Genomic DNA, 15,687 nt, shown 5'->3' with positions numbered 1-15,687 from the left:
TACAAGACGAAGAGCAGATTCTTTTTTTACTTATGGGTGTTATAACCCTACTTTACTCTTACTTTACATCACCCAACAGGGAAGCCTATGCAGTTCATGCTTGCCTTCGACTGTATGGTAAGTATGGCTGGAGAGCTGTTTATAATATGCACCCTACATAACACCACAAGCCACTCATTACCGCAAGCTACACCTGCATTGTGTATATGCACGCTGAACCAATTGTAAACGTAAATAGTTGTGTGACGATTGTACTGAATATCTAACTTTCTAAGCTTCAAAGTTTGTTTTATATTTTTTATATGGTTTGCCTGGCTCAAGCAGAAGGCTCAATTTCCAGAAACATTTAACCATGAACCTGAGATTTAAAGAAAATGGGACCATACTTGAGAAGGGATCGGACACAGTTTGGTTGGTGAAAACTCTTGTTTTTGTCTGGACTTATTAGTAAGTAAAACAAAAACCCGCAATTTCTCGCCACCGCAATTTTTCTTCTATAATAGGGTGATTTTTCAACTCCCGATATCTCGGTTAAAGGTAAAATGCGCCAAAAGTGTCATAGATCGTCTTTTTTCTGAGCTTATCATTAGAAAAAAAAACATTTTCGAATTATATCCTGTAATATAAATTGACATATAAAGAATTTCTGTATATTTGTTTCATTGTATAATTCATGTTCAGTTAAATCTTGTATTTTGTTTTATTTTGTAATGTTTCAGTATATTATCAGTTGAAAAGCTTTTTTTTTTGTAGGATTAGAGATGGTTTGGAGCTTCATAGGGCTTCGAGTATTAAGTCTCTGAGCTAATCTAATGTTCACCCCACAGGGAAGAAAAGTGGGGCTGCTGGGGCACTGCTGCCGAGTGCCGCTGCGGTAGTTTCGGTCTGGTGTTTGTGTTGGCGAGTGTGGTGCTTGAGTCCGGGAAACTTGAGGTCCGCTACACCGACTCCAGACAGTGACGGTCGTTGACAGGCAGCAAGCACCCTGGTCCAAGTTGAGTATCAGACCATTCTCCTTTATTATTATTATTATTTTTTTTGTGGGGGGGGATATTGTTAATGTAATTACCTTTTATTTACGCTCAGACCAAGCTGGTCACTCGGTCGAGCGTACTCTCACGTCCACAAAACACGTAAAATTACACCCTGCAGCTTTAAGAAAGTTTTTTTTTTATTGGTACGAGATATAAAAGTAAGTAGATTCTGTTTAATATAGCGGGGGTCCTCCCCCGGTTAGTAAATTGGTAAGGTTAGAGTGAAGTGAGAAAGAGGTTAGACTGTGAGATGAGTTAGACTGAGACGAATGAGTGAGAATAGGCTATGAGACGAAACTAGAGAGAAATTAAACTGGGATGAAAGTACAGTATATGTACTACTGTACTGTACATTATATGTACTGCTGGTGGTAGAGCGGTACCGCTCTTGCCTCGCAAGTAAGATAACCAAGGTTACAGCTTCATTAGCCTCTGATGCTGTACAACACGGTACATTAAAATAAACCCGAAAAAAAACGAAGTCAGGCTTTTTTTTTTTTTACTCTAGGGACGCGAGCTTATTATGATCACAGGAAATTGAGATTGTCTTCCAGGAAGCTGGTGAGACGAGATTGAAGGTGATTTTTTTATATAATTAAGTGAGATTAGGTAAATGTAGTCGCTAAGAGCACGTGACTAAACAGAGAGTGTGGTGGTGGTGGTGGTGTAGTGGATTCCTTCCCTACAAACGCCGTTTGTCTTTGTAGGGGAGGCATCCACTACAGTGGAACAAGTGAACTGCTTCTATAGTTGCCGAGTGGCGTAATTAACCTCCGCAAACCCTTGTTTTAAGGCGTATTCCCTACTACTTTTTTATTGCGTAATACCTGAACTAATCGGATATTGATTAAACATGTAATTTCGATGTGTTCGTAGTAGTTTGTTAGCTATCAAGGGTAATTAAAGTTGTGACAACGACTTTGAACTAGTGTGGCCCGGTGATAAACAAAACCTGCTGCCGAGTCGAAGGCTCGAAGCCTCTGCGGTGCCGACTGTTAGTGTATCCTCGATCGTGGGACAGTGACGGGTGTTTATGTTCTGTGGCTGATAATCGCCAGGAACTCCCCTCTCACCCCTCCTCATTCATAAGTCATTGTTCTCGCCAACTCGTAATGGGAGATAATGTTCGTGAGAGAGTTTTGTACGACAGTGGTGGGGCGGCGGTGTCTACTCGAGAGCCCCTGACACTGGAAGAGCTGCAGGACGCCCTCAAGCACTTTCAGAGGAACACTGATGTCTTCTTCCTCGTCACCATGGGAACAATATGCTTCTGTGAGTTGAAATGTTTCATTTTAAGTGGTTGTACTTGATAACCTTACCCAGGGTATACAGCACCATCCATGGTACCCAAACACGTACAACCGATAGCTTTGGGTTCCGTCAACGGATATCTTGCCTGTCGTCTTCACCAAATTTACTGCATGATTTCAATGTATATCCTTGAAAAATACTTTGGTCAAGGTCTATAATGATTCTGAATCTGTAACAAAGTATACTTTTATAAGGACTTATCAGTAATGTTTTAATACATAGAACGTGAATCTCCGTAATCCATTCTTGTTAATACTCAGGAATGATTGTAGTACAGTCTGTTCTTGTTAAACCTCGGTAATGTTTAGTAGTCCATTGTTAAAGTTCAAGAATACTTAATGGTAGTTTGTTCTTGTTAAAACTCAGTAATACTTAGTGGTAGTCCTGTTAAAACTCAAAAGTTCAGTGATGGGTTGTGCTCTTTCACCGGAGTACACAGAGACAATGTCCTACTTGCAGGCGTTTAAAGAACAGTAGCGTGTTTCCTTGTTTCCCCAATTCGAGTTTTGTATATTAAAACAAAATGCTGTAGTTTAGTCCCGAAATGGATTTTTTCTATCTTAGACTTTTCTCAAGGACAATCGTTCGAGGAATCCAAGTGGTAATAGTTGACAAGTTGACTGCCGGGCAGGGCATTGACGGAACCGTAAAAGCACTTTATTTTAAGTTATTTGTTCACATACCTCAGGACTGGTATTAAAAAGGCGGGTTAATTCCACTAACCACAGCTATTGCTTCATACTATTTTATCGTTGAACACTTATCGCTGGAGTTATATTCTTTCATGAACCTCCCATAATTCCCTTCCATAATAACGATGTCATCCCATTTGATAATCCTTGGTAACTGTTGGTTCCAAGTAACCGTGCCATTTGATCGGTGATTCTACAGTTGCGTTATACATGGCTGTTCCCCAGGTGGTACACAAACACACTATGTAAAATACTGGCAAGTGTTGTTCCCCCTGGGTGTACTTGATCTCAGGGTGTCCAAAAACCTTTTCGCTCGTTACGCCGTCGGTGAGGTTCCCCCCTCCCCACCAGTCTTTACCAAACCCGCCCTGTTAAATGTTAATTATAGACCCGAGGGCGGCTTCTCCAAGGTACCCATTGTGAAATTCTTCCCAGAATGGAGGAATTTGGAATACTCTACCTTTGATACCCTGAAGCTTGGACACAAATGGCGGCTAAGTTGGCATTTAATTTCTGTTGAGACAACCGTAATTAGATGGGCTCTAATCCCCAATTAAATTTGATTTAGTTATGGATCTTGAAGAATCCGAACCCTGATATTGGTGTTACTGTTACTGAGGAGGAAGAGCTACTCTATCGTGCACGCGCAACATGCCGGATTTGTCCTTGGTTTGTGCAGTTGAACAAAGACACAAAAAAGTGTATTAATGACCATTGTTTCGGCGCACCGGTCGCATCGAGAGCTACAATAGCCATTGTCAAATAAAATTGTAGTACTGTATATTAAGAATGGGGGGGTAGGTAGGTGATACGCCAGACGGGCGCCTATGACGACACAAAATTTTTAATAAGCGGTCTTTGGAGAAGTTGGGGCATAGAGAACTTGACACATCTTGGACCATGGCTTGAGACGTTATGCACACAACTGCTTTCTTTTGCAAGCATTATTATGAGTGGGAAATTGTTATTTTGCGTAAGTTCAACAAAATATTAGAAAATTGCTCTTTATCGACAACCAAGAGCAGTGAGCTTATTTGTTTTGTGTATGCGAGACATTTCCGGTGTCGCGCAAACTGTGTAGGACCGTAAAATTAGTGTTTGTAGATACCTCCCCACGTACACCACTATACGAACCGTCGTAAAATAAGTAGTTATCGGGGCAACAGTCATAACTCAGAGTGAATCAAATTCGCCAAATGAATAATCTATCTTGAATGTGGTTAAATGGTAGGGTTCCCCATGAAATGAGTAGTGTACAGTACGTATACTGTACACAGGTATTGAGTAACGCACAGCAGTCCCGTTCAACTGTATTCGAATGAAGTAATTCAATTCTGTAAGTAATAACATGGTGAGTTAAAGCTATCGTTACTCCTCGTAACACCAGCAAGAGGTAATCTCATATACGGGTATTGTTTTGTGAATACTTGCTGATTGATCAATAAATTGTAAATTATAAGGTTACGGGCCTAAATGTATTTTCTCTTCTAGACTAGTAATATTTGCTTTCTGTCATAAGTCAGTTAAGGGTTATTTATTTACGCAGACTCCTGTGACTGCTTTAGTTGTCATATTTTGGGTGTATTTCCAAGTTTTCGTGCATGTGTAAGTAGCCTGCTGCTCAGAAAAAATAATAATTCGTTATTTTTCTCTTTCCTGATCCCGGGCACGGTGATTTCCCACAAAATATCACGCGCACAGGTGTTTCTGTTCCAGTAATCACTGATATTTGACTTTTTTTTTTCGTGGTCGTGAAAAATTACTGGTTGTAGATTCAAAAATTAAATTAACTGCAGCTTTTGTAGTCAGGAGCCGAGGCGAGACTGTGACTGCTTCCGTCACTGTAGGAGCAAAAGCGATTGTTTGTTTGTTTTTGTTTTGTGGAAGAGAATATTTTTTAGTTGCCAGTGGTTAAGTGGACAGTGAGGATGGCCCAGATTCCTGACCATCTGAATCAGCAGGTCATAATGGACGGAAAACGAGATTTTAATTGACAAAACGGAATATTTAGGAGATAGTAAACAAGTCAGGACGATATTTGTTTCTCTCCCATTTAATTAGTTGTTTATTCTCTCACTACCTGTCACAGGTTGCAGCATGCGTGTAGATTTGTAGCCATCATTTGCCTTGTATTTGGGAGGTAGATTATACTCATCTTATACGACGCATCTCGCAAACTGTCCAAACGAGTCATGCTTGCCGGGAGGCAACGCTGGCTTATAATCATTCCAGTGTTACCTGACATTCCGAGAGGGGGGGGGGGTAGTCCAAGATGGTCGGTTCAGAAGCTTTGACTATTTAACACTAGCATAACTCGGTTACTTAGGTTACATGCAGATTTTAGGTAGAGAAGATAGTTCTGTAAAATTATCTTCTAGTTGGAGACACTTATGTTGTCGTTGGACCAGATGAATAATTTCTCTTAGAAGTTATGCAGTACAGTATATTATATCCCAGAGGCGGGAGGGTGACCGTGACGCTCGTTCCGCCACAAGTAAAGAAAAAAAATATCTGCCCGGAGGCTTTACCACCAGTGCGGACAGATACCAAATGGTCGTTTTTAGCTGTTACCTATTTGCGTGCACTGTCACTCTACCAGAAATAAAATTTCCCCGTTTCCCCCTCCCGTTCATGACGTGCGGCTAAAGAGCGGGTGTCACCCATCAATTTTCTAATATATATATATATATATATATATATATATATATATATATATATATATATATATATATATATATTTATTTATTTATTTATATTATACATCTTAGATTACATCCAACAACAATAAATTTATCATGGAGTAGGTTTGGTGAGGAGTTTAGTCATATTAGGAACTCTACAGTACTGTATGAATAATCTCGAAGTATAAATGTATTACATTGATGACACAGATGGTAATGGAATAAGAATATGAAAAATTTAAAAAGCAAACACTACTACCATTTTACTGAGAACCTCAAGCTAAGACTGCAGGCGTTTCCATGCAATTACTGTATCTCTGCCCGCTTTGCTTCTCGTGTTTATGCATCAGTAAGTATTCTTGAATAAAATGAATATCTTAGATAATAATCTTCATTCGTTTTTGGAATGCGTTCTTGCGCCTGATAAATCCATCATTTTCAGGATACATATTGTATCATACAATGTAGTCTTAACATAGCTCAAGTTATGATATGGTGTGACATGTTGAATCAAAATTTTGTAGTCCTTGACAAGACTAACAAGAACAATGGAGGGATCCATTAGGTGAATAAGGTGAAGTAGACTTGGGCCTTCTTACTACTAAGAAAGGTCTTTACATGCAAAAATTGCCCACGCAGCCCTCAATTACTGTACCTGTACAGCAGTTAGTGACAAGACGTTGTAGCGTGAGTATGTGGCGCAGTTAGTCAAATTTCTCTTTCTTTGGGACCACATACACACGTAGATAAACGAGATCTCGCACTCAGGATGGAGGTGAGGAAGGAAACTCAGAATATCGTTAACTCCATGTATATTGTATGTACAATGCAGTAGGATGCTGGGGAGTTGCTGTGTTGTGGAGGAGCTTCTTGAGAGGAGGTCTTGTCGGCAATGCCCCAATCGCCCGTCTGTCCCAGGGAAAAGCCTCCCCGAAGGCTGCGGCTACCACAACGCCCCACCCAGTCTACCAGGCCGCCTCCAGCAACGCCTTCTTCAACAACACCTGCCCCTGCCTGGCCTCACCTGGCCGTAACACAGCAGTCCTGGCCGTCTCCTAACTCAACTACTACTGGGCCTCCTCCCCGTCTCTACTCTGACGCTGTCAGGCCTTGTGCTCCCACCGGTGCCCCCGCCCACAACCCCCCTCCAGTGACATGACACAGATCATATCCCTCTTCCAAGAATTTACCAACCGTATTGAAAAACTCTTCGCTACATTCTGTACCACCTACTCTTGCCCTCTGTTGCCACCCAGTCACTCCTCTTTTCTGGTTTGACACAAGCTGGTAGTCCTGTAGTGGATTCCTCCCCTACAAACGCTTTTGTCGCTGAGTAGCCGACCCCGCGAATTCCCCAGTGTATGCCTCGTGGTCTAGGTCAACCAGCGCCGCCTTACATGACGTAGGTCAACTATTAAGCCACGCCTACCTCCGCTATATAAGATCTCACCTCGTGGTGACCTACCTCTTTCTACCTACAGCCAGTTTTCAAGCAACACCTCCTCCTCCACTCCTGCTTGGCGGTCCTTGCTCCTGCCGGCGACCTAGGCGACCCACAAGCTGGTCCTCCTCTGAGCACTCTCACCAACCAGCTCTCTCTACATCACGCTTGTAACCACGCTGCCACTTCCCAGCACCAAGTTGCACTGTACATCCAATACAATATGTATACAGAGAGCACATTGTGAGTTTCCTTTCTCCATCCCATCCTGAGTGTGAACCAAATATCACATATGCTACAGTCCCCTGTGAGGCCCCAGCTCTCCTTTTATTACATGACGTGGAACTAACAAGAATAATAATTACTATGTATCGTATAATATTTCTGAACTGCATCTGTTTGGTAATGACGAAGTAGGCATCTTGTTAGACCGATACATCACCCTTTCCTCTGTCACCACTATCACCCCCCAACCACCACTATTATTCCTCCCAACCACCACTATTATTCCTCCCAACCACCACTATTATTCCTCCCAACCACCACTATTATTCACCCCAACCACCACTATTATTCACCCCAACCACCACTATCACCCCTAACCACCACAATCATCCCCAACCACCACATTCATCCCCAACCACCACAATCACCCCGAACCACCATTATCACCCCAACCATAATCCAGGAAACTTTGAGATTAATCAGTGTATCAACCTGTTAATACGAAACATTCGACATGTAAACAGTGAATGTGGCTTTGTAACACATTGATGTAAATTATTGTTCTGGACGATAAAAATTGCATTAAAAACTATTATGCAGAATGTAAGTTGAGAAAGCATTTATCTTCCTGGTTAACATGTTTGTTTTGTTTTAGATTACATGATGATTAAACACACTAACACAACCAGGGGGTGGGGTGGGGTCAGGTCTGGCTTGGTTAAGTTAGGTTAGCTTTAGGTTAAGTTAAGTTCACCTTAGGTCATGTCAGGTGGTCCTTGTCTGTTTTTATTGTATTTTAACACATTCGCTTTTGTTTCAGTCCTACAATGCGGGTTTGCGTTCCTGGAGGCGGGAGCTGTAAGGTCCAAGAACACTACCAACATCTTGATCAAAAACATGTTAGATGTGTGTAAGTCTTTACGTAACCTTCTTTTAAGTTTTATCCTTGTGTCTCCTACAATCTACTCATCTTTTTTATTAATCCATTGGTCTTTAAACCGTTTCATTTTAACTGTTTGCAACTTTTGTTTCCTCATCTTTCTTTTAATTGTTTAGGTTTTAGCATCCGGTACCTGACCTTCTTGTGTGTGTCTCCTCCAGTCATCGGTGGCATCTCGTATTGGTTGGTCGGATTCCCTCTGGCGTTCGGTGAGGGCAACAGCTTCTGCGGGACCACCTACTGGGCGTCGTATGAGCTACCGGACGAGCGCCTAGCATTCTGGTTCTTCCAGTTTGTGTTCGCCGCCACCGCTGCGACCATTGTGTCTGGATCAATGGCAGAGCGGTGTGCCTTTAATGCATACCTTATTTATTCCATAGTGCTTACGGGTGAGTTGATCTGTCGTATCTACCTTAACGTGTACTTCATCTACCTATGTGTCTACTTCATCTATCTCAGTTTCTACTTCATCTACCTCAACACCTACCTCATCTACCTTTACATTTACCCTTGACTCTGTGAACTTGTAACTTCACAAACTTAATACTTTATGTATCATTAAATACTCCTTCGACAACCCCCTTATTCATCCAGTAAAATCTCAGAGGTACACAATATGCTTGTTCCCACCCAGTCATCATTATGTTAATATCTCCCTTGTTTTAGCTATTTTTTTCCTTATTATATGTACAGCTCCTCCCCGACTTACGACCACCCGGACATACGACCGCCTCAGACGCACCAAAATTTGGTCAAATTACGGATTTTCGAGTCTCGACATCAGTGATTGCACTGTGTACTGACAAAATTTTCGTTTGTAATTCACTTTAAAATGGCTGGCAAGCTTAAAAGTGAGAGTTTTGTGGTGCTGAGAAGAAAAAGAGACACCCATTTTAGATTTTCTATGTATTATTTAAGCATTTTCGACTTACGACCTGGATTTGCATCATTCATGCCCAGTGTATATCTTTCATATATGCATCATATACAGAATGCATCTTTCATGTATGTGTGTATCTGCAGCAGTGGTGTACCCGGTGGTGTCACACTGGGCGTGGTCTGACAGTGGGTGGCTGAGCGTTCGTGCCTACCAAGATTTTGCAGGCTCTGGAGTGGTTCACCTGACAGGAGGCGTGGCAGCTCTTATGGGTGCCATAATATTAGGACCGAGGGCTGGCCGTTTTGGATCAAAAGGGATGGACTTGCGTGGACATTCTGTACCGGTTGGTTGATAACGACATAAGTTACTCTTTTAAATGTTAACTAATGCAGTACAGTATATTGTGATATATTTGTGTTTTTATATTACTGTACATTATTTAGCTTACTAAACAAATAAGTTAGCAGGAAATGTATGTTACAAGATTAGTTCATAATTGCCCTTTAAAGTCTTTATTATCCATACATTTGTGAACAAAACTTGAGGTATAACTGCAGAATGTATTTGAGATGAACCTGACAAAGCCTGATCTGATGTAACTTTGCCTTACAGCTGGCAGCTCTAGGAGGATTCATCCTGCTCTTTGGTTTCTTGGCATTCAATGGGGGGTCACAGGCATCCATTAGCCAGGAAGGCGATGCCTCGGCGGTAGCAAAGGCCATCGTTAACACAGTCCTCTCTGGCAGTGCTGGAGGCATCACGGTTCTGTTGGTTTACCGTTCTGGTGCGTGTGGCAGACCTTCCACCTGGTCCTTCCTTATGGCCCTCAATGGTGCCCTGACTGGCATGGTGTGTGGCCTGATTTACTTCTCTGGTGAAAGTTGTTAAACTGAAATAGTTGATGGTAGAGGTTTATTGCTAGACAAGATATATATTAACAAGAGTAGAATTGTGTTATTGACATAGTTAAAGGTATAGGGTGAAAGCAGAGAGGAAGTTCTGTAGAATTAAACCAGCAAAATACCATAATACTGTATAGACTAGATCAGATCATGTGCGTGTAGAAAACAGATACAATACTTTATGTAAATGAAGATTGCATTAGAAATTTGATGTGTATGAGAGCTCAAGATGTATTGTATATATTGGCCGAAAAGCCAACTTAATTTTTACCCCTCGAGTATGATACTGACCTCCTGAGTTGAACAAATTGATCCATTGTTGATTGAATGTAACAACTTAGTCATGCAGCAGTGTCATGAGTAAAGCTTGGATCACTAGGCATGATTAGATTATTGGTTAAAGGTTATTGGCAGTCTTATCAATCAACTGTCCTTATAAATGAAACTTCTTTTTGATAGAAAATTGTGGTTATTATTATTACACTTAAAAAAAAAAAATTTCATAAGCTGTATTAAAAAATCTTCAAACAGAAGTCCAACTTTGTTATGACTGATCAAAATCGTCTATTTATTTGTGGTTTTTATCCTAATTATCATGTCCCATATGCCTTTATATAACTAATTATCTTCCTTTCAATATCCCTATCACTCTTCCATGTTCAGGTATCAATCTGTGCTGGGTGTAATGTGGTGTGGCCATGGGGTGCTGTTGTCATTGGAAGTATTGCTGGAATGATATTTCTTGGCATCCACATACTTCTTCCCATGGTCAAAGGTTTGTCCAGTGCTTGTGTCAATGTAGCAACTTGATTTTTCAGTCTTCTGTATCAAATAATATTCCCCACAAGAAAGTGATTATCTTGCACAATAGTTTTATTCCCTGACCCTAGTAAATTTGTCCAGAATCTCATGAAAGATATATTCGTACTGTACAGTACTTAGTTACAATATAGTGAACACTTAAATACCCTAGAAATAGTTAATTGCATTAGGTTGTACATCCATGTTTCCTCCACAGTTGACGATCCATTAGATGCTGTCGCTGTGCACATGGGTGGTGGGTTCTGGGGGCTGATTGCTGTGTCACTCTTCAAGGATGGTGGCATTGTATATGGGGGCTCTACTGAAGTCCTGGCTTGGAACCTGGCTGGGGCAATGGCCATCTTAGGCTGGTCTGGTGGACTCTCCTCCTTGATGTTTGGTACACTAAGGCTACTGGGCATGTTAAGGGTTCCTCCTGAAATGGAACTTCAAGGTAAATTGCAAGATTATTGTTTGACTCCTCGTTTGAAGTAATCTTGATCACAAGTTTTTATCCAACTCGTTATAACAAGATACATATTTTGCATTCCGTGAAAATATAATAAAGTACAGTACGTACAGGTACTGTATCATGATATACTGTACCAAGTATGATTGTTTATGTTACAGTAGTTTTGTAAACTGCTGGTCACTTTAGAGGATTTCTGTTGAAGTTTGTATAGCCTTGACAATATACAGTACTGTACATACCGGTAGACATTGAAGGTATACAAACAATCTGCCAGAATTTGAACCCTGAGCATTTCAATTCTCTCATTCTATTTGGGGAGGTTTACCTTGGAACCCCTTGTTATGGTCTTAAGTCAGTGGTTCCCAACCTTTTCCGTTCTGTGGCCCCCCGGACAAAATATTATAACCTCCATGGTATTCTGAATAAAAGCATCAGGAAGGTATATCACCAGGATCAAAGGAATACAGTATCATGATTTTTTTACTTTCAATACAAATTCAGAAGTCATCAATTTAGGTTCCATCAGTCACTAATGTGGATCACAGCCTGGAGCTGGGAAATGCCCACCACCACTTGGTGTCACAGCTTAGGTTAAGAAGTCACAAGTTCAGAAAATGGCCAGGGAAAACTTTTTTGGAGTGAGAATTGTGAACTCGTGGAACAGCCTGCCAGAGTGTGTTGTGATGGCACCGAGTGTAAGCTCATTCAAGGCCAGACTTGACCAACACTGGCACAGGTACAGATGCATTCTGGGGCTAGTACATGCCCAATAGTAAACCCTTGATAACTCAGAATATATGGGGCTCTAACCATTCCAAGTTATCAAAGCACTTTCCTCCTAATACCCAATTTTTGGCCAAAATTAGAAACTTGCACAAAATTAATGCTTACCAGCACTGCAGGAGAAGGCTGAGAATAGATAATTCAAGCTTGTGGTGCCATGTGGTAGGTGTCAAGAGGTGATCCCCCATCATCTCTGACACCTACCACTGCACTACAGTGCAGTATATACAGTAAACACTTACAGCACCAACTTTACCAGAGAATGCCTGGGAGGTGTTCACTGAACCAGTGCGAGAGAGAACGTTGCCAGAATTAGCACTGAGAGCAGCATGTCATCACCCAGAGGTAATATTGTGACTCATTGCAGGACTGGACATATTAAAGCATGGTGAGCCAGCCTACCCAGCTGAGGCGTGGATAGAGGACCAATACAGCAGCTCCATCACTACTGAAAATGGTGTAAACAGGAACATTTGTAAGCTGTAGTAACCCTTCCTTGACTACTGTATTTATTTTCTTATCTGTAATAATCCTTAGGTAACTTTTAAGTAGTTAAAGTCTTCTCCTCCAAGTTAATTCAGGATCTGCCAGTTCATTACAGTAGAGTTCACAACAGTATTAAAATATTTCCTGATCCTTATATACTGTACGTACTGTGTAAATGTATTTGTGCGACTTTATACTCTTTCATGACCCAAGTTTGTTGATCTTTTCTGATTTTTCCTTGCATTTTTTAGTACATTTTTGAACTTATTTCTCAATAGAAATTATGAAATATTAGAGAAAAACTTACTAAAGAGATACACCAACTCTTAGTTCTGTGCAGGATTAGTTATTGACATTTGCTCATAACTTTACCAACATGGTGACTCAGCTGTTCACAAATTGCAGATCTACCACCAAATATGTCTTCTTTCTGGCACCCAAGCTGGGCCAATTATCTGAACCCGGGACAACCTATGTACTGGACGCTTCCTGATCCTCGACGAGCACGAATTGGTCCTGGCTCCCGCCCACATCCCCAAACCCCAGCCAGTCCTAAAATGAATGACCTTTTCTATAGTGATAAAGGCCCTAACATATCCCCAGCATCACGGCCTAGACACCATGAGTCAGATGAGGCAAGAGATCACCGAAGCCTTAGGGGTCATATGACTAAAGCATATTCCAATGAGGGATTTGAGGTTGAAGTCTCCAAGTTTTAAGTTCTTACTGTTTGATCTTTGGTTGTGAAGTGATGCTTTATAATTACAAATGGCGTATAATCACGGAAAAAAGCCCTGTCAGTTCTCCCTACCATCCATGAACCCTGAGACTCGTGAATCTGAGATCGTACAACCCAGTAAGCACCTATGGGCCCAACAATGTGTGATATCTTGGATTCACAGGTTCACGAGTCTCGGTTTGGTTTGGTTCTGGAAGAAATGACGAGATTGTTTTAACTTGATAAATAAGGTTTGGATAAAGCAATGGATTTTTTTTTTTTTTTTCAAAGGAACTACCAGTAATGATATTATGCCTGATTGGGTATTTACAGTACAGTAGGCAGTAGGTTAGTGGCTAATTAATTGATTACCTCAACTAAACTGAAACAATTTAACAAAATATTATACATACATTTAAGGAATAAAAGGTTTCGTTTTTTGCACGTTAAAAAGTTATATTGTACAGTACAGAATTATTGTCAAGTTATTGCTCTAACTTTTCACTGTAAATAGTTTAAATTTTTTAAGTTGTTTTAGCCTTCAGGCAGCGGGCCACAGTAGATATGCTCTCCACTCTGCTGTTTTCGAGAAAAAAAAAATAATGTTACTAACTGGTCGTACATAATATAAAAGTAAAGACTGGTAGTGTAAGGGCTAGGAAGAGTCGAGAATGCATGTGAAGTGGCATGTGTGTGACACAGTGGGGTGATTTGTAGGTAGTAAGAGGTACAGGACACTCATTTTCTATTGTTTCTATTTACTGTACACTATACTTACAATTATTATTGCTGCCTCCTGTAATTGATCACAAATCTGCTGATGGTCAAGTCCCTTACTACACTTGCGCTTTGGAGGTTGGGGGGATAGAAACATGTAGTGAGACACATGAAGTCCAAGGGCAAGATCCCTATATCACAAAAGCTGAGAAGCTACCGAGGTCCGAGAAGGAAGGCTGGAAGGCTTGTATGCGTACGCTAGTGAAAGGTAAATGCTTACTTGGCAACATAATCTAGCCAGGGCTGCATGACTATTTAAATAGTACCACGAAATTACGAAAAGTCACTTAACATGAACTGAGGCGTGAGGGTTGCACCACATAATAATGACTAAACCAGGCTGGGATGCAAGTTGATAAAATTGAGTAGGTCTCGTATATAAATATGCTGTATTATTTTTATTTATCTATACTGTCCAGTTCTAAAAAAAAACAAAAACAAATATGGATATTCTCCAAGTTGAATTACAAAACCTTCACTTTGATATGCTTTATATTATAACATGTAGGGAGAGACTTGTTCAGTCACACTAGGGATTCCAAGTTGATGTGTAGTGTTGCTTTGCTGTTGTATTGTATAATTCTCCCAGGAATGATGTACTTGGTGCCTCTTCTCTCGCTGTCTGAATCCCTCCCTCTTCCTACCTAAACCCTTGTCACTCATTTTCTGCATGATCTTGCGTGTGAATTGAATGATGAACTGTGTCTAAGGTGCCATCCAGTTTGTCAGGCAAGAAAAGTGAGTAGTTGTTCTAGGTGAGAGTATGGGATGCTGCCCATTATGTTCAAGTTTTAATGGACTATTACAAGCCTCTAGTGGTGAGTAAAAGCTTATACAGTATTGTATTGTTTTTTTTTTTTTTTTGTACATTGTGTTGTACTCTCACAGTATAACAGATGAACACTAATATATGCACAAAAGAAAATAATGTACAAGGGGTTTACCCGTACTATATAGGGGGTCCCCAACTTACAAACGTCCGTCGATACGAACGAGGTTAAACTTTAAATTCACATTATTCTATTTACGGGTACGTGTCGACTTATTTTTTTACTTTCATTTACTGTATTTTGTCATTCTATTTCTTTTCTCTTAAATTAATTAATTTTTATATGTATATAAGAACTTGGGCTATGATACAGTGGGATTTTAGACACTATTCTGTAAGTACGGTATGCACATAGCATGTGTTTCAAATTACAGTATACACATACATTTTTGACTAAAGAACATCCTCAGGAATGGAACCCATTCATAACCCCTGGGAACCCCCTATACTTTAATTTTGTACTGTCATTTTTCATATATTATTTAGTACTCGCTTTTATCATGATTTTGTTTTGGGTTTACATTAAATAGTCCATAATTGTGAATTTCATTAAAAAAGTTGTGTATGAACTAAATAATAATTGTACTGTACTTTGTACCCCCTTCTTTTTGTTAGACTTGCTGAATATAAAACAAACTTTAGAATTTTTTTTAAACTACTGTATACTTTTGTACCATTAATAGCAGTGGTTTATGCAGCATTCTGCCTTGGAAGG

General features: G+C 40.4%; 1 protein-coding gene across 3 annotated transcripts; it reads left to right on the top strand.

Annotated features, from left to right (window-relative positions):
• The first annotated feature begins 8 nt into the window (after positions 1 to 8).
• LOC121875127 (putative ammonium transporter 1) lies at positions 9 to 15,552 on the top strand. Of its 3 annotated transcripts, XM_042379508.1 has the most exons (10): positions 9 to 117; positions 828 to 994; positions 8,205 to 8,294; positions 8,486 to 8,713; positions 9,348 to 9,547; positions 9,817 to 10,053; positions 10,770 to 10,881; positions 11,125 to 11,361; positions 12,530 to 12,637; positions 13,054 to 15,552. In XM_042379508.1, exons 3-10 carry the CDS (start codon positions 8,282 to 8,284, stop codon positions 13,365 to 13,367), a joined length of 1,449 nt encoding a protein of 482 aa, XP_042235442.1. In that variant the 5' UTR covers positions 9 to 117; positions 828 to 994; positions 8,205 to 8,281; the 3' UTR covers positions 13,368 to 15,552. The 3 variants fall into 3 exon arrangements, with proteins under 3 accessions (XP_042235442.1, XP_042235441.1, XP_042235440.1); XM_042379507.1 differs by lacking the exons at positions 9 to 117; positions 828 to 994 and adding an exon at positions 1,047 to 2,306 and having other exon boundaries at positions 9,351 to 9,547; XM_042379506.1 differs by lacking the exons at positions 9 to 117; positions 828 to 994 and adding an exon at positions 1,048 to 2,306.
• Positions 15,553 to 15,687: the final 135 nt, after the last annotated feature.

This window comes from Homarus americanus, unplaced genomic scaffold (assembly GCF_018991925.1).
Source record: "Homarus americanus isolate GMGI-L3 unplaced genomic scaffold, GMGI_Hamer_2.0 scaffold36970, whole genome shotgun sequence".
In the NCBI taxonomy this organism is placed as follows: domain Eukaryota; kingdom Metazoa; phylum Arthropoda; class Malacostraca; order Decapoda; family Nephropidae; genus Homarus; species Homarus americanus.
Note: the sequence above shows the minus strand (reverse complement) of the source record. Positions and strands in the feature narration are given on the sequence as shown.

Coding starts and splice junctions, on each gene's coding strand:
- LOC121875127 (XM_042379506.1), top strand. CDS start 2,147: ATGGGAGATAATGTTCGTGAGAGAGTTTTGTACGACAGTGGTGGGGCG. Junction 8,714..9,347: donor TTATTCCATAGTGCTTACGG/GTGAGTTGATCT, acceptor GTGTATCTGCAG/CAGTGGTGTACCCGGTGGTG. Junction 9,548..9,816: donor TGCGTGGACATTCTGTACCG/GTTGGTTGATAA, acceptor TTTGCCTTACAG/CTGGCAGCTCTAGGAGGATT.